This window comes from Trichoplax adhaerens, genomic scaffold, assembly GCF_000150275.1.
Source record: "Trichoplax adhaerens TRIADscaffold_14 genomic scaffold, whole genome shotgun sequence".
NCBI lineage: Eukaryota > Metazoa > Placozoa > Uniplacotomia > Trichoplacea > Trichoplacidae > Trichoplax > Trichoplax adhaerens.
The window spans coordinates 1,243,876-1,267,513 of NW_002060956.1; the positions used below are offsets into that span (position 1 = coordinate 1,243,876).

The 23,638-nt window shown below is 31.8% G+C and overlaps 3 protein-coding genes across 3 annotated transcripts; all 3 read left to right on the forward strand.

Annotated features, from left to right (window-relative positions):
- Positions 1–1,403: 1,403 nt before the first annotated feature.
- On the forward strand, positions 1,404–3,525 carry TRIADDRAFT_60254 (uncharacterized protein; the record flags this gene model as incomplete). The annotated part of the gene is made up of 5 exons (XM_002116166.1): positions 1,404–1,828; positions 2,114–2,194; positions 2,310–2,381; positions 3,027–3,329; positions 3,438–3,525. The coding sequence occupies 5 exons, from the start codon at positions 1,404–1,406 to the stop codon at positions 3,523–3,525; spliced, it is 969 nt and encodes a 322-aa protein (XP_002116202.1).
- Positions 3,526–3,653: 128 nt separating this feature from the next.
- On the forward strand, positions 3,654–6,991 carry TRIADDRAFT_60255 (uncharacterized protein; the record flags this gene model as incomplete). Its single annotated transcript, XM_002116167.1, has 8 exons — positions 3,654–3,689; positions 4,173–4,214; positions 4,456–4,541; positions 4,817–4,914; positions 5,021–5,151; positions 5,666–5,869; positions 6,140–6,551; positions 6,816–6,991. 8 exons carry the CDS (start codon positions 3,654–3,656, stop codon positions 6,989–6,991), a joined length of 1,185 nt encoding a protein of 394 aa, XP_002116203.1.
- A 12,662-nt stretch (positions 6,992–19,653) lies between these two features.
- On the forward strand, positions 19,654–23,025 carry TRIADDRAFT_60256 (uncharacterized protein; the record flags this gene model as incomplete). Its single annotated transcript, XM_002116168.1, has 1 exon — positions 19,654–23,025. The coding sequence occupies one exon, from the start codon at positions 19,654–19,656 to the stop codon at positions 23,023–23,025; it is 3,372 nt and encodes a 1,123-aa protein (XP_002116204.1).
- Between the last annotated feature and the right edge of the window lie 613 nt (positions 23,026–23,638).

The window sequence follows — 23,638 nt, forward strand, 5'->3', positions numbered from 1 at the left end:
ATAGAAGATGCCTAGTATAGTAATATCCTAATATACGAATACTTATCATATACCGTTTAAGTACTGTATTGTATTACATTCATAATGTACGACATCATGACCACATATAGACGACATGCTATACATATAAAGACACTATCTCAATCCCATCTAAAACCTATAAATACCCTTGTACGCTAACTCGTTAGTCAGTTCCTTACGTTCCTGCTATCTCAAATACCTTATCTATAACAACCATATCATTGTTAGCCTGTAACTTGTATCTCAATAAAATCCTTTATACCTTCTATCATCGTCTACCTTAAAATACCTTACGCTACTTAAAGAAGATATTATTACAAACTATATTAGTATTTATCGTAGAAAAGAAGTACGTAGCGTACTTTACCATCATATTTTTACTGCAAAAATTACAATATGAATAGCCAGAGAATATTATTAAGGCCATACAAATAAGTAATATTGATTTCGATTTATTTATTTTTCGAAAATAAGAAAACTTCTGTCCATTATATATAGAAACTTTTCAGTTATCATACACTGTATTGCCAGTACACGTCTCTTAAATTTTGCATCTATAGAATTTGATCTTAGCTTTCAACACCGTAATTTACACATTTTGCTTCATTTCGATGGTAAGCAACGTATTGATATGGTTGTGCCAGATCCTTCTGTAATTTCTCTCAGAATTTGCTGGGTAATAATAGGGAATAACTCTTTATAATCGGTATTAGTGAGAATGATACTATGTAGATGATACAGTACATTTCATAAGTAAGTTTATTCACGCAAATTGTACATTTTATGCTTTAAATCATACATATTTTATTAGATATTTCAATATCTAACTGTACCGAATAAACTGAGAGTTAGATATAGTAGTATCATGTATCTGGATCATTAGCTCTCTACGGACTCTGCATACTCGTATTTGCAATTTATCATACAGAGACAAGAAATACCTTAGTTGACAATAAATATCATATTTCCTTGGAGCAACTCAAACGCAATTATAGGTGATTTTTAACACAGCTGTTTATAAGAACTATACCGTTAAAATAATGATCAGAATCATTACGGTTATTAAGCAACTACTGTACTGTATAATTTCAGGGTGGGCTAATACAATATCTAGTTTTTACATTACCTTTGATACATATCATCAGACTGACAATGGCATGACAAGATGTGCAGTTGTGTACTGTATTTATTGTCAATATAGCCTTATTATAATAACCAAGTTATGCTTATTATGATATTTTAGTTCTATCAAAACTTTCACTGATAGAATCACTTCTAATATCATGCTAAAATAGTAGGCAATTTTAAGATATTCACCTCTAAACATTGTATTGATATGACTAAAGATCTTACAGGATCAATCAGCAAAGACACTTCGATCCATGATAAACAGCGTTAGTCGACGTAATGAGGCTTTACAGAGTCAGTGGGAAGAAATGAAGGAAGTTGATAAAGAGCTGCAAGCGATAATTCAAAAAATAAAGGATTATCAAAAAGAAGTAAATAACCATTACGCTGAATTACATCACAAACATCAAAGCCTTTATGAAGATTATAAGGACAAGAGAGAGCAATTAATACAAATCCGTGAAAGTTTAATCGGACAGATGTATATATCCGAAACTCGCTGCATGGTAAAGTCAGCAAAAAATCAATTTGAGAAATTATTAAAGGACTATCATGCATTCAATAACGAGGTCGTTGTATCTGAGCTAACTTTGGAAATTGGAAAACACCAACAAGAACATATTTTTACTGATTTGTTTGAGCAACTACAAGTTTATCGCAATGCTTTAATGGCTAAATGGTAAGATATTTGCTTTTAAAGGCTGTCTATGTAAGCCATATTCATTTAAACAGAAATATCTGTAATAAATACTAACTGTAAGCAAGGACAAAAATTATTCTAATTCGATTTTGATAATTAAAAATTAATTATCAAGACTTCATTGTGCTCCATGACAATTGCACTTAGAGATTAAATTCGATCTACTTCTTAATACTATAATGAAGTATTCAGACTGCGTTGTTATAGTTTCATTCGTTGTAGAGCTTGAGAGTTTACCTTTGCTTTACTTTACGTTGGATGTAGGAATACCAATTTAGACAAATTTTGCAGTACGCTTGATTCACCTTTTTTTTCTAATCAAGAAATATTCATAAGACAAGATACGTAAGTTATAAGAGCTTTCAAATTAGCAATATTATGCAATTACATTCTTACAATATTTTATTTCTTAATTTGAATGTTTCTATTGGCGTGCGCAATTTCTGTTCTGTAATTTTAGAAACGAGAATGAAAATAGCTACGATACAGATTCCGTTCAAAATTCCGCTGGGGATGACACTTCTACTATTAGGTAAAATAGTAATTCATTTCTTGTGACTATTTTCACAAAAATTATTCATTTATGCAATGGATACAGTATATTCTGCAATACTTAATGAAAGAATTAGCATTACTCGAGCTTCAGGATTAAAAATTTTCGTAGATTAAAAGTATTTAGATCTATAACCTTACTACAGTGTAGGTATCCATATAGCAAAACACTAGTATCTTTCATGCGGCTGGCCTTGACCTAGCCACCCTATTTTATCTTGAAAGATAGCTATTTTTAAACTATATCAATATTATTATAAACTATGCTTAATCGTTTCCCTATCACCAGTAATTACAACACATAAATGGATTTATGTTGATATTGACAGACAAAACTACTTAAAGGCAAAATTTCTTTTTCCACATGATACCGACGATATTGATATCGATTCAATATATAAAATTAACGTATTCCGAATACATTTAGTTATAATTTCTTCAGCCCTACGTATAACCCTACTTACTTTATATCTGGGTGATAATCTTTCAACTTTATCAGTTCACTTTGCTCAAGTTATTCTATTATTAGCTAGCATGTCCAATAGTAGGGTGCTTTACGGTATATCATAGCTAGGAATTACTACCATACAATAGCTACTTCATTACTAATATTTCTTGTTTTTAGATCTGATCAATCGCCTAGATTGGGTAAAAACGATAAGCTAGCATATGTACAGGCCGAGCCGACGTCCAATTTGAGATTAACTAATGTGAATACTAATACAGAGGGACTTGAATATTGGAACAAAAAGAAATTAGAAAAGGAATTTCCATCGACAGAAAATTCCGATAGTCTTTATGATGACTACAAACTGACTGCAAGATATTTTAATAAACATATCTATGACCCTATTATATCCCCAAGGCAAGAGGAATCGCCTTACTGGAATCGTCAAGATTTAGTTCTGGCAATACAACGCAGCCAAGAGTAAGTTTAAAAATTGCGCGTCTGGTATTTAAATTTATCGTCAATAATATTTTATTCTGGTTTCTGTTTTCTTATATCATATTATGTCAATTTGATAAATATTTATAGAGCAAATAGACTGGGAGTTAAGATTATTTCGCTGTTAAGTTCTTTATCCATCAACGATTTCACTCTTTCTTCATTAAAGGAATTGTGAGTATTACTTTCCGTTATCGTACCTTTAGAAGTATTATGTCAAATAGATTAAACGATAAATATAAAAAGGAGCATTTAAATCAAAATCAATATATTACCCTTATTGTTAATCACTAAAGATGTGCAGATATGCGAAAGAAAACCCTCGAAGTAGCCTACCCCGAGGTAAATAATACAGTTTGAATTAAAATCGAAACATAGTGGAAATAAACTACTATATTTGAAAGTAAAATGGATTGACTTCCTCGCTGCCATTTGAAAGGCCCTTTCATAAAATTAAATCTAGTACATACTCTCTTATAAAATTCTATCAAAGCCACTTTAGCCCATATCACGATATCTACCCAGCTTGCATGAAAGTGTTTAAGCGTATTTTTCTTGTTAACTATTACAGTACTATATTTCTACTAGTTCCATATTTTGTTTAGTGAAAATTGCAAATTGTAGCCTACGAAAGTTACTCCTTTGACTATAATTGTAGTTATTCTATTTCGACCATTTTTACATACCAGTCTGAGAAAAATAACCACATCTTAGAAATAATTGATAGAAATCTGATATTCTTGGTAATCGCTCTAAACAGGTGTATTCATTGCATATCTTGCAATAATATAAGTTTAGCATTCATATGTACTTACTTGTTTACAGGTCATTTATTTCGATAAATTTGCAGACCTTCGAGATTATATGGTTAATTTTGATACGATTTGTAAATAAGTTCATTTAGTTACCTTTCAATTGAATAATAACGACTTAACTGGATCATACGCCAATTCATACGTAGAAGTTGCCTTATATCACGGACACGAAAATTGATAATAATTATCTTACGTCATATTAAAGAACAATCGATCTATTTAATAGTTAAGTTATAAATGTCCTTCATATGATTTTATCCTATTTTTTATCGTTGTATGCAAACATTTACAAGATTACTGCCACGATCAAGAAATTGGATGATATAAAAGCTGAATTATCCGAACCAGATTTCGGCGCAAATGGATCTTTGCAGTCCATGTAAGCTAAGGATAATTAAAAATGATTTAGAAGCTTTGCTATTTGCATTTCTCCTAAATTGTAGTAACAGTTTACAGTATAATAGTAGATTCGTGATTAATTTGATATAATTAGCAATAGATATAGTAAAGATATCGTAATACAGTAAATCGTCAATTGTAGTAATAATACTATAGTAGAATGTATAAGATTGATATTTATACGGTACCGGTATATTTTAGAGAAAATTAGATTTTGATCGAATGCCAATATAACGGCTATTTACTTAATTTTAGATTAAATTATGAAACCGAGCTGAAAATTCATCTCGAAAAATCGAAAGTTAAACATTATGAGGAAATTTGTGATTTAATCGAGGAGAAGATAAACAACGGTGAGTTTCTCCTTTTTGTATACCACAAACAATGAACAAGTAATTATCGATTTATATAGGTAATAATTTTCTATGCTAATATTCATCTATATGTATCTGATGTTAGTTGAAGAACCAAAGGCAATTTTGTTCTACGAATCGGATGTAATAAAAGCCTGGGAAGACTTACACAGTCGTGAAAAGAGATTTTTAAGCGACCAATCCGTAAAAGCTTGTCCTGAATTACCGGAAGTAATTGTAAGTACGATTTACGTATACTTTGTAATTAACTAGAAGAAATTTACCCTCTTAACATTGGGTTTTAATAGATATATCCTAGAATTATAGATATAACTTCCCTTAACTGAATTTCAAAAAAAATACGTTGCACTTTAATTTAAATAGCAGATTGCTGTAGAACTGTATATCAAGTATAATTAGTCCAAGCTAATAAGAAACAATCTATCAACTACTTTAAAGTTTGCGTTATATATCACGCAAGCATGCAAACCAAAACCAAGTATCAAATGAGAGATCATTTTTAATACATAAGCGAAAAATTCTTCTTTATCTAAATATATTTGTGAATCTAGAAAACTACACTTTCAATGTTAAGATAATTGCAAAATCGAGTAATGGTAACTCAATGGATCATGCCATATTCATCATAATTTCGTTCCAGAGCGTTCCATCTAACATAACGGTTAACTTGGTAGATAAACTAATAACCGATGTTTTCGTTAATAGTGTAATTATCTTTACTGAAATTTAGAGAAAGCCTTACTTTTGGGGGAATATACAAGAAAATGAAGTGGCAGAGTTGGGTAGATTAAATGATGGCAAGTACCTTATAAAATGGTCTGACACAGCACAAGGAAAGAAACAAAATGAATACGTAACAAACTTACGTTTATATCTAACTCCTGGAAGAATATCTACGTTTACGAAATTTGTTATTTATGGCAACGAGACAAAGGTACTACTGTATTGGCAATCTGAGATATTTGTCGATTTTTAAGGTTTTTTAATTTCAAACTGCGAGAATCTTGTAAAGTAATATTATTGTTGACAGAAAGCTGAAGTAGGTATGACTTGAGTCGAACCTATACAGGCGATCGCATATAAATATTATTTATCGAAATTTTTGAATAATAAAACGAAATAATAGATAATCCTAAATAAAGTATATTCTTAAGTAAATTTATAAATTGTTTTAAATGCTACTAAAATTGTCTTTCTACAATAGGGCTATTGGATCGTAAAGAAACCGACAACATACTTCCCTACCATCCAAGAACTGATTGAACATTATTCTAAAGGTGGAGGGACGCTAACGGAAAAAAATTTGTCCCTAATATCACCGATCGATAATTACCATCGTGCAGTGTGCGAACACTACTGTCTTACAAAAAAATCTGGCTATTTTATTAGAGAAGGGCTATATCGTAAAAAAAATGAACAAACTCACGTAGCTGTTACTGAAGTTACAAAACACAGCTCTGAAGACTTGATGAGTGAATTTCGTGCTATTCGATCAAACACTCGTCAAGATAACCTTATACAAGTGCTAGATATCTTGGTAACTGATTACCAATTTAAGATTATCAGTGAATTTAAGAAAGGCATCAAGCTCTCAGAATATTTAAGGGAACAGAAAGGTTGGTATTTAGTGTTATTTTAATCCCATTTAAAATTAAGCCTACACAAAATAGATATATCACGATAGCGAAAGTTGACAATATTTCTATAGTTTACATTAATTTGCTTTCTTGAATAATTTTTTACTCCTTTAATCAGTAAATAAATAAATATGGTCATTTATTAGATTTAACATAAATGTATGTCAGTGTGAAAGCAATGAATTTTAGAACCAGATAATTTTGTTATTAACTCCCACCGCCATTATTTGGTCATCATTATAGATCAACTAGGTAATTTAGAATTGCTGGACATAAGCAAGCAGGTCGCCAATGGTCTAGCTCACTTGCACGAATTGAAATGTATTCACGGTCGATTGAAGGCTAGAAGTTGCCTGTTTAACATAGATACCAAGCTAGTTAAAATCACTGGCTTCGGAACCTATAAATGTGAGTACTAAAATGAGCACTTTACAATAATTGATGGAGAAATAAACGGATTCACTTATAGGTGGAACACACGATCTGTTCTAAAATCTGCTAAATGTCAAACGGGAATGATTTATTAAGGAGCTTTCGATCAAGCAAAATTACTCCTATTGCAGCATATACTTTTGATAACAGCAAATAATAAGTCTATTATTACAAGAGAAGAGCATCGATTTACAATTAAATACTATTTAGTTGATTAAATTATGCAGTTATTGACAATAATCGGATTGCAAAAGATCACAGACAAAACTCCTACATATTATTCGGGGTTAGAGTGCTGCATTATCTAATAATGCAACAAATTTTATGTTACTATGGCGCTATAAAATTGATAGCAGGGTATTAAATTAAACTGTCTAGAATATTAAATTGACCATAAAAATTATCAAACAAGTTGATTTACAATGTTTTAGATTCCAGATAGAGCAGGTTCAGTAGGTGATATAAGTCATAGCAAAGCTTTGTCTTTAGTAATTGGTAATATCTCAAGTTTAAAATAATCAAAATAACGCGCACAGGTTAAAGTATAAAAGAGAATAAATATTAAGCGTAGCCTAAAAGAAACTAGTAGCCACTTATGTCTTACCAACAGTGCTACCGGCTAGTGTTAACAACTATTTCTGTTGAACTACAGTCCATATCCATGACATAGCGTAAGTAATTGTCTATTATAGTCTACCGATAGCGGAAATCTGTATGAGAAGTTCAGTAATTCATGGAAGCTAGAATCTGTATGTATTAAGCTACGATAAACATCGAGATATCAATAGAAGGACTTATTTCACCTGGATTAGACAGATAGTGAGGAAGTTATGAGAAAAATTTATTAATACATGGAAGCAAGTAGCAAGTTAGACCTCTATAAACTTCTGCAGTAAAGCTGCGATACTTAAATTCTTTCCATTAACTTCATTAGAAGATATGATAGACTCCTTAATGTTTGTAATAATACAACTATTTTATCCTTCGTCTTAACTTTTAATATTATCTATTTTGCCGTTAGTATCCAATAAAAACTTTACCTTCTGTAATCGCAATTTGCAATGCACTTGTCGCACTATATTTCTCTAAGACAAACAAATACGCATAGAGTTGTGAGACTAACGTCTCGACATCACAGTGTTTGTCACTTTAACCTCACTCGCTCTGACCAATACATACTTGTGGAAATTGGATAAAATTGTTAAAAACTATATAAGTTTGATTACGCGAATTATCACCATCGAATTCCGATTCTTAATTATTTTCTGTTTAATGTAGTCATGTCTAAACAAGAGCTAGAATCCATTAAGGAACTTCGATGGATATCGCCCGAAGTTTTATTAGATAATGAATTCTCAGTAGAATCCGATCGATGGAGCTTTGGTATAACCTGGTGGGAAATATTTAACTTTGGCACGTTACCCTATTACCACTATAAAGACGATACACAAAAAATTCAACGAGAGATAGCAGCGAAAAAATTCCCTGAAAGGACTGACAGGATGAACAAAAATTATTATGAATTCGTACAGTTATGTTGCGATAAACATAAAGAGAATCGAATAACTATTCAAGCTATTGTCAATAGCTTGCAAAATTGTGATCCAGATGCTCCAAATTTTGCAATTACTCAATTCAAGTTTTAATTGGATATTTCTGATTATTTTGTTAGAATCATTACAGTATTTGAATTTCTGTTTACATGCCTTACAACGCTCAAAGCAAACGTCTGGTAATCGTCAATTCAATGCAAAATGATAGGGACACGATTTTGCTCTATACATTTACTTGTCTAGATACTAGTCTGTTAGTATATGCCGTGCGTTAAAGCGTTGGCAGACTTTGTTTTTAAAGCAATTAGCATAGTTACAGGCTTAAAATCCTTTAGTGTCATTTGTACTATCACATCGAAAATCTATGTAGTTTATGCTTCATTCTGTAGATCTTTAATTGTAATTAATATTCTCTCTTAGAATTGTTACTAATTCATTGGCTATATCTAGCTAGCTACTGTAATTATCCTTCTAGAAAGGAGGAGTTTATTTGAATAGACATTATAACTGGCCATAGTTAAATATTCGATACTGAAGTAAGACTCAAGGATATCGCTACCAAATTGATTGATCACGCCTAGACTACAATCTGAACATTTACAGTTATAGACTTTCCAGAGTGATTAATCAGCAGTCAGTTATTGTAACAACGAGTACATATAACTACCGCACAATTGTCGAATTTATTAATAACTAACTAGCTTGGCCCTGCATGCCTCACCGCAGATAACATACTAGATATAGACTTTTGATTTTTACTTGATAGATGAGAAACATCTAACACAAATGTAAAACCTTTTTGGTGTCACTTTTAGATTCTCTCTTAAAATTTATTCAAAAGATAGCATGATATAACTTTAACCAACAATTGAACATTAAAAGGATTAGCATCGATATTTTCTATCACCCATTAAACGGAACTATTAATAAAAGGGCTGGTATGCGTACTTGAAAATGTAGGTAGTCATTTTATAAAACCTTTTAGAAATCAACTGTACAAAAATTGCTTTAACAGAAATAACTCTTTTTATATTAATGATAATTAACTACCTGTACTGCATAACATAGATTTCTGAAAGCCAATGAATGTCTAGAGCTAGAGCAGATTGACTAAACGTTTGCTAAACACGATGACGACAATAGGCTTAAAGCGTCTAGTTTTTAGCAAAAGTAGATCAAAAATGCATATGTAGTGATCATTAATTTGTAGATTATACTATCGCTATTCAAAATTTAATGTGCAGCTCTAGCTGATAGCAAATTTAATGGGCTATCTATTGCGAGGTTGATAATTATAGGCTACAGCAGTAATTGCCTACCTACAATCGTTTAAAATCCAAGGAAAGAAATTATCCTTTCTATGAGTAACTACTTGATAGGTTACGGGATAGCCTTCTTGGTAGTAAGTCTAATAACCAACCTATTCCAAAGACTGTCAAGATAAGTCGAAAGCAGTCACTACATATAATTTTTAAAAAGGCAGGCAAAAATGTTATTCTTACAATCATTATTCATTAGTATTAACCAATAAGCCTATCCAATAAATAACTATATTCGATTACTTAATCTTATGTATACTATAGAATTCATAGCTTATTTTTATTAGAATCATTTACAGTAATATATTTATGGAATAGTAAGTAATCTATTCAAAATTTTGCTACATCACCAGCTAGAATAGCGCTTTCCTGGTATAATTTACTCCAATTGATGTAAGAATGATTAGCTCTATTAGTTCTTTGATGTTCGTAACATCATCGTTATGATACTGTATAGTAAATCTTCCATTTCTACTAATAAAGTTAAGAAATTAACAGGGATTATTTGCTCTAGACGCCATCAGAGCTTTTTGATTATTCTTATCCGATTCATTTTGTAATTAATTATAGGGTAAACTTGGGTAGATCTATTACATCATATAAAGAATGTTTGTGAATGCTTGTCTTCTGTTAATATAAACTGTAATTTGATTTATAATATTATTTTTCGGAGAATTCTTAAAATTCATAGCATTATTACTCATATGTGTGTAGAGTACTTTTTGGATACATTTATTTCACCTATTTTTTACTTGGTGTTTTACCCAGAGGATTATTCAGACGAGGTATCAGCCCAGTAGTAATTGCTATTATCTATATACTAGGCATTTAATTTATGTTAGTTACTATACTTTCAGTATCTTAAATGTATACATATAAATTTATGTATTTCTTACGAAGTTTGAAAGTGATTTCAAATTAAAAGTACTAATGGTTAGTTGATGCAAATAACATGATATAGGTAAATAGTATTCAATTTATTATAACAATCACTCGAAAGGAAAGCACGAATTTAGTAAATGCGTTTAAACATCCAATTCTCTGTGTATCTTGTAGTTCTTATTTTGTATACTGAAGTATTACTATAATGGAAACGAGTTTAGATTCAGATAAACCTAAATTAAATATGCAATAAACACTACAACTGCAATGCAATTATAACAATTGTTAAATTTCTTTCTATTCACTGCTTATTTAGAATATTCTTACAACAACCACCACTGTACCAGGTATTTAAGGCAGAAAGAAATTATAACCATTTCCTGTCATATACTATAACATAATGACCATGATTGATGTTTCCATAGCTACATGTTATTTGATAATTTTGAAATAATATTCCAAGTAAATACATATTACAACCTTCATGAGTGTATAACCTGGCGTAATTTACAGTTTTAAACATACTTCGTATCTTCGTTGCTCCTCTATTCCTTAATACTTTTTATTTAATCTGCAATAAGAAAAATGCGATATTTTAGCATAAGTATCTACTTATGTATCCGCATTATTGCAATTAAATAGATGTTATTTATATTTATGCACTACTGAAGCAGGTGTGTAATAGTGGCAAAACTTTATCAAGGTCGTACATTATTCGAAGGTAGAATAACAATCCATTAATACTACTTATCATTATAGTATATTTAAATCAAGACTAAATAGCTGATCTACAATTTTCCGCAATCCCTACGGTGCCGAAAGAATTGATGAGTAAAGCACTAAATATTTTTTCAATGGGGTCAAGACACTATTTAGTCCGCTAATTGCTTGCAAATAGTGGTAATTTACTTTATAAGATTATTGAATAAGTTGATCCTTGTGCAAAATCTTTTGTGGAGTATCGCCTACCCAATCGTAAATACATGTATTTACTATTCAATTTCATGCTTATCGAATAGTATATCGATATTATTAGTTATTCAATTACATAATGCTACATATGGTTTCATATGGTTGCATTCTGTACCTTATTTATCCATCATGATAATTACATAATCGAATTTTAAAATAAGAATTCTCAGATTACTGTTAGGGTACAGGAAAGATATCTATCTTCGAACATAAGAATACGATTTAATTTGATATCAGAGTTAAAACCACGCACATAAGTTATTTCTTAATATCATGGTATGATAAACTTTCCATTCAGCGCGTACTTATTATTACCTCCTTCATCATAACATCATAGTTATTCTAATTACATTTAATATTATCAATTATAATTACGTCTATCGTAAAATATGTAATAAAATTATACTCTTTATTATAGATTAGAATCAGTCAGCCAACCGTTGATTCATCATTTTTGTGGTTATGTATGGTAATATGATGCCTGAGTTTAAATGCTCACAGAAGTTATTATCTTAATATCCTAATATAAACTTTTCATTCAACGGATGATTATTGCTACTTCTGTCATCATAGCATGACAGTTATTGTAACTGCAATTAACGTAATCAATAGTGTTAATCACCTCCATCAAAAAATATTCTCTTTACCGTATATTAGAATCAGTCGGTCAACTGTTGATTGTCTACATGGTTAAAATATCCTGTTTATTTAATGTAGAATTACGGTTGAATACTGCTTGTATCATCAAATTGTTGGTTTCTTCTGCTGCAGAATTAATGCAATCCGCTGTGTTGTGCAATAATGTTTTTTCGATGACATTGTTGACGTACTGTAGCATAAGATAAAAGGAGCTTTTTCGGTGAATACTTTTATGATTTAAATTCGGCTCCTTATTTACAATATTTGATGATATCGGTGTACGTGAGTGTTTGCGAGTGCAATTAAACATATTGTTTAACTGCTTATTTAATTCCAAATTGTAGGCTATAGATTATAACGTATACACAAGATGCCATCAGATTATACCGTGGCATAGGAAGAGACTATAATTAACGTTAATAATCTGGTGCTACGTTTCTTGCTATAACGTATAATAGTACACCTGTTGATTCTAAGTTTTATTGCAAATTATAGGCTGCAAACTGTACGCAAAATACCATCGGATTATATTGTATAATTTACGCGTATACCATGATATAAAAAGAGACTAAATATAGCTAATGTTAGCAAGTTGATAATGTAAGCTTGCTATTCTCTTCCAATTCTCGTAAGCTATGTGTAATTTTATACGTATGATCAATATCATTCAATATTTTTTCTTAAAAATCTAAAGCTTAGAGATTGATATATTGACAAAGAGCTAAATCTCAATGGATGAGGTAATAGCAGTGAGTATCTGACTGTCGTGAACACGATACTTTCAGAGGAAGATATCACCTTGCATTCATATAGAAAAGATATAATCAACTATTGATGCTATTAGTGAAGGCAAATACCTAAATTAGTCATTGCCGGAGATTTGCAATCATTGGTTGATGAGAAATTAGTTGAACAATCTTTAAGGATTATACCGTAGAGTAGTAAACAGCCTTAATAATCTTTCAAGCAAATTAATCAACAGCACCCTGCTGCTTGTTACCTAGTTCAATCTTATTTTCGAAAACCTCAAATATTGAGCTATTAATGCCATTAATAAAGACTAAATACCTATTTCTGGTTTGCAAAATTAACAATAAATAAATACTAACTGTAGAAAAGGGTTTTCTATAAATATAGTCATAGCTTAAGCTAATTTGAGCGGCCATACATACCGATGACTACCTTAATAGTATCCTGGCACTTATTATTCTAATTCTGTGTTGTAACCCTAAATTTCGGACATACAATCACTAATTCTGATATGCCTTGAGATCAAATGCAATTTACAGAAGGCTCTCGATTAGTATCTGAGGAATATTCGTGAGTATAGAAGATTTTGAGATAGCTCCTATTCTCGATAGGCTCAATTAGCAGAAACAATAGTACTGTAACTATTCAGCTGAAATATTAATCTAGACTTTAGATTCTAGGTTGGATTTGCTGATATGCTTAAGACTAACCTAACTCTAAATTCGCCAGTTATATGGTAGATCGGTATTATTCTTAGCTATAATATAAATAAGAAGAACCCATTGCTTCGTATCTATCAAGATAAAGCATGGAGAAAGACTTTAAAGGCTATTATCGATTTCTTTTACATACTCAAAATTACTCTAGCTCTAAATTTGCTGACCAGGTTGTGAGATTCTTCACGATAATATAACACATACTGTCAGCATTAATAGAATCATTAACGAATAATTGTTTATGATAATATCATTAATTTTTAAACCACTCCCATTAGTTTGTTTACTTATGATATTAAGTATTTTTTGATTGAATGTGAGCAGTAAAACTAATTTAAGCTATTGCCGCTGAATATTAATGGTCGGTAATATATTTGAAGTTCTCGATAAGAATGACTAAACATAATCTTTAGTCGAAACTAAGGGTCGGTATGGTAATCAAAGTCTCTCTTAACATCTGTACTACTTGGTCAACAAAGTAAATTTAAATTTAGTATACAGATAAATAGAGACAAATAAATAAGATATGATTACGTGATCCATAAGGTCTAATCAAATATTCTATAGATCAAACTGGTTTAGTCGTGTTTATATGTTCGATTATGAAGCCTATCATTATTTTTTCTAAATAATATCAGAAATATAAGAAAAACGGTCTATTGCCGCTATGGATTTCTTGCAAAGTAACGGCTCATGTCCTTCCATACTTTAGGAAAGAATCTCTAGCAAGTTTTGAAGCATATATATTACAGCAAATGATAAGACTTCGCTCATAAGTGAATTATTTTTTCCTTTATAATATTTTTAGCTTCATTTCCTTCATAGTTCGCAATAAAACTAATTCCCTGTAGCTGGTTTCTATTAAAAGACACGAAATAAATTTTCACCTGTAGCTGAGTTTTTTATCCATTGCGCTATTTCGATAACCCTAAATCATGATTAAAAACCTACATTTATACAGCATAGAAAAAATGGTCGAGAGAATTAATGCATAAAGTTGTATGTATACAACATCATGTATCATGATGAAGGTTATTGACTGGAAACTACATCGTGGTACATATGCATTCTGCAAATATTAATATGAAATAATGTTTGTGATGATGAATGCAAAGAAATTACAACTTGCTTATAATTTTATAGTATGCTTATATTTATTTAATTTTTATAAAACAGGAACGTGCTGACTGCAGTCTGTTGACTTGCTCCTAATAGTAATGCATCTTAATAGAATATTTCGATCTCATTGCTGGTAGAGCAAAGTTTTCTATTGTATGCTAAAGTACTCGGTCTATCATTAGTATTGTCTCTTAAGTAATTTTAATCCATTAATAAAAGATATATTACTCAATTGCTTGAACGATGTAAGACTCCAATCCAACAATAAACGTGTTTCATCATGGTAACAGATTATGTTGACATTGAATTGTTATCCCTATATCACTCATGTCCGGAAATTAATCCATAACGGTCATAATATGAATGTTCTACAATAAAATAGCAGACACTATTGAAAAAGTCTGCATGCGAATAACATTGTTCAGAATTCTTAACTATAGATATCTTATGATATGTACACTGTACAGTATGCAATGTCAGGAATCGCAATATTTCCGAAAATTGTTGTGCCTTAAATATCGACATGACCTAAGGCTCGTATATCCTTATCTAGACTATATTTTAACCATCACGAACGATAGTCAGAATACAGTGCAAGAATTTGCATAATTAGATTATTTCTGCCTGTTAATGGCTAGATAATAATCATCTTTAAGATATATGGATGCATACAACTTTTCAAACCAGATCAGTTCATCATTAATTATTTCAAGAAGAAATTGAAATCAGACTCGTCGTCGAATATCCATAGTATGATATCATTGCAGAAATAAACATGAACGACAGTTAATTGACGTAAAGCCATGGATGATCCTCTTATTAAACTACCTCTAATAACTTATTTCATGGGATTAAATACCGGAAATTCTTGCGTAGATAATAATTCTAATGATCGACGTGACCTTAGGTGTATGCACGCGTATAACCTAATCTGGGCCATATTTCAACCATCGCAAATAGTAGTCAGAATTATAGCACAAGAATTTGTACAATCATGTTATTGCAGCTTGTTAATGGCAATATGGTAATTGTTTTTAAGATGAGTGAATGTGCAAAACAGCTCAAATCAGATCATTTCATTATTGACTGTTTCCGTAGGGCTATAGGTTCAGAATGGACGTAAAGAAATTGAAATTAGATTCGTCGTCAAATATCTGTAGCGTGATATTGATACAGAAATGAATATGAAGGACATTTACATAAAACAAGGTCACGGATTATCCTCTTATTAAATTACCTTCAATCACTTATTTTATACCATTAAATACCAGAAATTTTTGACTTGGAAAACAGTTATAAAGGGTTAATAGAATAGCAGAATAGTAATTTACACTTCTTTTTATCGTAGTTTGGTCATAAATAGGCGTCAATTACCAACTGGATCATGATGTGCAATTGTCCTATTAGCTTTTCCTGTAGAAACTCAAGAGAAATAGGCATGAATGATAGCTCAGCTCAATTATTAATTAATCGCAGAATATCACTGTATAATTAATCCTCTAAGCAACATTGGATTGGAATGCAAAATATAGATATTATAAAGACTTGAAGCAACCTTATTAACTAATTTAATTAGAATGGGTGTGCATATCATACTGAAACAGTTTAAGGCATGTTTCAAAAGTATTTATTACCTATATTCTGAAGGCCAATTTCTCAGTCTATTTTGTGAGGATTGTACGTCATTATTTTAGTACATTACTTTATTTCGTATCTTATAGAAATAGATGTATGGAATATGAATATAGAGACAGTAAAGGCTTGAAATATACTTATTAAGTCATAGAATTAGTATCAGGTTAAAGATATATTAAAAAACAACCTTGTGGCTTCTTTCTGCGATCTTAATCGAACTGTATCTGATCTCCATTTTTAAGATCAATTTACACTTAGTCTATTTTATACGGATTATATGTCATCATTTCGAGATATCACCGTATATCATATCCTCTAAGGAATGTCGATCTAGAAATAAAATAGAGACAGACTAAGGGCTTGGAATAAACTTATTCAGTAATTGAGTTAGTAAGAAAGTATTTGGTTCTAAAAAGCATTTTAATCCTAGCTGTTAAATGATCTTCATTCTTATTAAAGTACATTTGGATACACTCAGCCTTCTTTACTCATTCAGAATGTATCTCATCATTTGGCCATTATTAAGAATCGTTTTGTTATTTCTCGTGAATATTATTTCTCATTATGTGCTTTTGATTGACCTTGGACAGTAACTTACCGATAGCCTAAAAGTGTATACCTATTAAACTATAAGATGCTTCTTTATTATTAGCATTTTCTTAACCTCATTATGCAACGTTCCATAACCTATACTAGTCATAAATTATTGGAAGATGATTGTTCTCATCGGGTTATTTCGATAGACCTTACACAGTAGCTTGTCAACAACATAAAAGTAATTCCTATTACAGTATAAAATACTTCTTCGCTATTATCAACATTTTCTCAAGCTCATGATACAAGTTATATAACCTAGATTAGTAATAAATTATAAATATTGGAAGATTAATGTGTGTTGTCATCAGTTGTGTACGATGCATCTGCTATGCAGTAGTTTGTCAATAATATAAATGTATAATCCTATTTAACTATAAAATACTTCTATATGATCAGCATTTTCTTATAATGCAATATTCCATAAGCTGATCTAGTAATAAATCATTGGAAGACGATTGTTTACAATCAATGGATGACTATACTATCACCTATCTGATGATAGTAAATTAGAAGCATTCAGCAACCCATACTTTCATAAGATCTTTAATTGGAATTTCACCAGACTCTTTCAATCATCTCTATCGATAGTATAAATCCAAATTGGCTAACACCAGAGCATACTAATTCAACGATTTCCTTCTCTGATGATGACGTAGTTGTACTAATTAATCCTCAATATAGAAAGGCTAAGAATGGATTAGACAATGATGACAATAATCGGCTTAACCTATGGCGTCTATGCCTGACTACGGTATACAATCGTAATGATATACAGAGTCGGGAAAGAATTCTATACATTGCTAATTGCAATAATATATAGTTAGAGCAAATAGGGGAAAAACTGCGGCCAACATCAATAGAGAGTGCTCAGATTGGTCTTATTATGACGGCTAGAGGAAAAGACAAAAGTAATTATGCATATCCATCCTTACATTATCATGTAAAAGCCTTCTAAATATGCAAGACTACCGATAAGGACAAGGTAGATAGACTACAATTCAACTGAATCACAAGAGGAATAATAACTTTATCTACTCTACTGGGGTTAGTATTCTAAACATTAGTCAGCGAAACGATAAAAGAGACGGAGAAAAAAAAGTTATAGTCCTGCCATTAATTTTATCGATTGAACTTGGATTTCTCAACTAGATCGATTAGTGTCGCTAATTAAAATGATTGCTCATCAGTATTAATAACTGCCAAGATAATCTACTTTGCAATATCACCGGTCTAAATTTACTATTCAATCGAATAAATCATCAGCAACTTATTGTCTTCATAACTGTAAGTAAACTTTTTCATCACTTCTACATGTATTCGTCGACGATTTTACTTGTAGGATATCAATCATTCTCTTGTATTACTGATTACGATCTATTCTTATTCGACTTTTTCCAAATTTCTCCAAATATTCAATCATGACTAAGCCAGCTAAATCATTTATAACGATCGTTCTTTTATGCCCAATAAACTTTATTTTTCCTATAGGCTAGCAAGCTATTCTGTTCTATATCATCGTCGATTCCATTCGATCATCGACAAGAGTCAATTTTTCTTGTAAGTTCTACTCAGGTAGCTACAATTCTCCCGTCCAATATCATTAACTTACGTGTTCATCGATCGAGCTTTCAATTTCTATTTGATACCATCGAGAGCTATCGGCTTTCTTCCCTAAAGCATTGACTATATTCCAGTTTTCTTATTCAATATCATTCAATCAACTAGGTTAACTTAACTTGACGAACTCCTTTTTGAATAGGTTATCAACCTATTCTCTTCAATATCATTGACTCCATTAGATAGACCATCTATTGATAGTTATTTCTCTAGCAAGTTCTACTTAAGTGGCTAGAGGTTTTTTCATCCAATATCAACTACTTACTGGTCTATCGAGCTTGGTAATTGCTATTTAGTGCCATCAATAGTCATCGATTTCCTCTTAAGGCTATCATTATACTCAAGTTATTTTTTGTTCAATATCATCAATTCCATCATATCGTCTATAATAATCAATTTCTCTTGCAAGTTCTACTCAGGTTGCAAGAGTTATTTCGTCTAATATCATCCACATATGGGTTATCGATCTTAGTAATTTCTATCTGATACCATCGATAGCTATCAATTTCCACTTCTCGAAAGCTTTTACTATACTCGAGTTTTCCTATCTAATATCATCTAACCACCAGTTTTTGTTGAATTTTTGCTCTTTCTACTGAAACTATTCACTTTTAATGTCATTGATCAATTTAGATTATCAATAATCATCCATTTCGATTATTAATTGTCATCTCATTGCTTGAATCGGTACTAATCGATGCTCGAAAGCCATCCATTTTATACCAGGTTGCACCCTGTTTTACTTCTGTCATTTTACTGAGCAATATCTACTCTATTCTATCCTCTAGACAATCTAGTGTTTATGGAAAAGAATCAAGATTGATCCCCTATCTTGTTGAATTCAGTGAAAATGGATACGATGAGCACAGTTAGCAGTGCTACCATCAGTCGTAGCCAATCGGGCATACTGGATTCTCAAAGCAATCCACTCTTAGATCGCTACCTGAATAAAAATTACATAAATGATTTAATGAACAATGTTTTCCAACATTACTTATTTCTATCGGAAACTGATAGTAATTCTCATATCCATTTCCAACTTGGCTACATCTATCATCATGGCTTCGGATCGGTACCTAAAAATTTAAACAAAGCATTTTATCATTACCAGCTGGCTTCTGATGCAAAACATCCAGCAGCACAATATATGTTGTATAAATTATATGGGAGTGATCCTGCTAAAAGCGATTGCTATGTTCGAATTGTTAGTGAAGATGAATTGGTCGATTTAAAAGTGCGCACTTATGTTAAATCAGCAGCACAAGATAATCACTACTGTAAAGCCAATTTAACCTTATGGAAAGCCTATCGTAAATCTCAATTATGGCATGATATCATCAATCGAGCTGTTGAACGTTATAAGCAAATTTTAACCGATGTCAGTGAAGGCCGTCGAACGATGGAAACCGATCAATTAGCTGAAACTTACAACGAAATCGGCTATCTAACGGTGCAGTTAAACTTAAATAATAGCGCTAGCATTTATCGTCGTGCTATGGATTATTTCACTCGTGCTTGCCAATTAGGGAATGGTGCTGCCTATTTCAATGTTGGCTGTATGATGTATCATAATAGTTTCGGTGTTAAACGCGATGAATTAAAGATACAAGAATATTGCTTGAAAGCAGCAGAACGGCATCATCCTCGGGCTTTATATGTATTAGCGCGACAAAAATTAAATCCACGCATTAATTGTGAAGATGATTGCTTACTCGCCTATAGCTATTTAAGAGATTCTTGCACCTATCGTTATTCATCGACATTATTAGAATTAGGTTATGTCTATTTAATGGGGATTGGTGGGCAAATGAAAAATTTCAATATCGCAAGGCAATTCTTTGAAGAAGCTGCAGTCGCTTTCGATTATACCGATAGTTTTGGTAATATTCGCGCATTTCATGTCTTAGGTTATATGTATGAGCAAGGATTAGGCTGTGATATCGATTATTCACGCTCTGCTTGTTATTATGCCTATGCTGCGCGCAAAAATAGCTACGAATCTTACTGTAAATTAGCCAAATTAATTGAAAAAAATCGTATACCAAGTCGCGATGTCAATGATGCAATCCAATTATATCAATTAGCCATCGATGCTAGCTATCATGCTGTTGGTTATGCAAATTATCGTTTAGGTAAATTATATTGTCGAGAAGGGGCAGCATATTATGATGATCGATTAGCATGTAAGCATTTTGTGGAAGCTTTTCGTTATTATGATGAAGCAGTACGACAAAAGGAGCCAACAGCTGGCCAATGTTATCATATTGGAGTTATGTATCAATATGGTTATGGTGTGAAAGCCGATGGTGGTAAAGCGATCGATTTCTATCGCTTAGCCATGAATTGTGCTGGCTTAACTTATAACATCTTGGATAAATGGTATGGTAAGAAAGCCAAACGTCAATATGATCAATATTTAACGCGTCAAGATCATGCTAATCAAGAAGAAAACGGACAAGATGATCGCCACAATTCAAATTATAATTCTGATCGACCTAATCGACCGATCTTGTCCGCTTTTACTGATGCTGCGGAAATGAGGCAATCACTCAATGATTTAGATGGTTTCCGTCTTGATTCCAAAGGTCTCCAGGTGGAACAAATTGAATTATTACCCCTGCTATCTCTTTACGATCAATGTGAAAATTTATCCACTGATCCATCTGAAATACCATCCATTTTAGATGAAAAATTAACCACCGAATTTCAATCCTTAGCTGCTGATAACCTTCAAGTCAAGGATATCTTCCTGGAAGGTTATATCCAATTATTAAAAGAAGAAATTGTTAATCTTGATAATCAACAGCGTAATATTGATACTGCTATTGAAAATTTAAAAACCAACTTAACAAGTGATGAGAGAGATACCAGCCAAGAATTAGCTCGTTTAATTCAGGAATCAGAAGATTACACTAAAATTAGGAATGATAAAATGAAAAAAATCTCCAATCTACAACATGTCCAAAATTATCCTCCACTATGTACATTCTATCATAGTTGTCGATTATCCTTAATTAAAGCATTATTAATACCTTCCCTCGAGCGATTAGATACAAGTGGTGAAATCTTTTTCGATCCTACTGTTAACATGGAATTGAAAACTATTTCAAGCCAGTTATTACTCTCCGATAATAATAGTCCATCCTTAGCTAAAAAATTAACTGCATCACCAACGCCTTCATCATCATCAGCAGCAGCAGCATCCTCTTCTTCAACCCACCGCCATCGATTATCGCATCCCTCTCGACAAGAGCGATTAAAAATAACACGAATTGGTCTACAACGTGTGGAGAAAATTGCTGACAAAATTGCTCGAATGTTAACACTTAGTTACGAAAATCAATTATTATGTGTTACTAGTTGTGGTGCTAAATTATTAGGCCAATGTGCACTTGAATTTGTCCAATGTTATTTACCTCACCAATATGATCAATCAGAACCATTACCAGCATCTGTGGTAGAATTCGATGAATGGATCATTCATACATTTATTCAAGGTATTACTGCCAATAATCATGAAACCGAGCAAACTTTACCCGTCAGCAATCGACGAGTACCTTGTGTTGTGATGGGGACGGAATGGACAGTTTATGGAGTCTTTAAGAAGCCAAGCTTGATGACGAGTGATGGTGATTACTTTGCCACTTCCACATCGGATCCAGCAAAGTATGGCTACCGTTATGTCAACCGTAAAGAATTGGAACAAATTAAATTGCAAACGCAAGAAATTGAGGTAACCATCACAACACCAGCATCGACAACATTATCATCATCGTCTTCTACAAGTGTTGATTTATCCTTAGCTGTACAAGAGCAGTCAACAACAACAACAAGCAGCAATCAGCTATTAGCGACACCGACAACAGTGCAAGAAATGTCGACAAGCCGTATCTTAGCTCGTGAGAATGATTTATTAAATCAACAAGTTTGCGAATTAATGAATGAAGTCCAAAAATTGAAGAAATCGGCCTACAATGCTCAAGACGATGTCGATGCAAGCAATGAATCACAACAGCTAACAAGCAACGATAAAATATTGCAACCGTTATTACAAGAAGTCAAGCAATTACGTAGCGATGTTAATCTCTTGAAGAAAATTTTAATCTCCAAAGCGTCATCGGATGAACAGCAAGATTTAGCCAATTTAGTGCGAGAATTAGCCTTGACGAGGAGCGATACAGCCGAAACATTATCCGGTATGTTTCTATTCTGTCTACTGTAAGCTATTTTTAGTATGGATTACTTTATTTCTTGATGAATAAAGATCACAATCTGTTTGATTTTAGATATGATTGATGAAAAGTCTTCTGTTATACTCGAAAGTGAGGGAAATAATATAGATGGTAAGTTAGGATAATACTGTAATTTATTGTGGCCTCCGTATTGAATTCTACAAATCCCAATAGCGATTCATAAAATAAATTCACTTTGCTTGTTCCGTTATTGAATCTTTCCATCAGTCTTATTTCCTACATTACTGTTTTGATATTACAATTAGCTAATTGCTTTAGCTAATACTAATACATAGAACTGACTAATTCTTTAAAAGAGAATCCGACAAAAAAGCAATCAGCTTGATATGTACGAGTAGATACAGAAGTATACTTTTTCTCAAGTGTTATTCAGGACTAGTTTTGCTTGCCATTGAAATTAAAATATCTGCAATCTTCCATGATTGGGAATAACTATGTATCGTAGGCGATCTGAACTACACGAAATAGTCAAATTATTGCAAGATTAGTACCAAAATACTATAAAAGATTGTCGAGCTGTTGACATATAGATTCAATTATCCTTTAAACAGGCATTTGTAAATTGATCAAGCTATTTAGCGA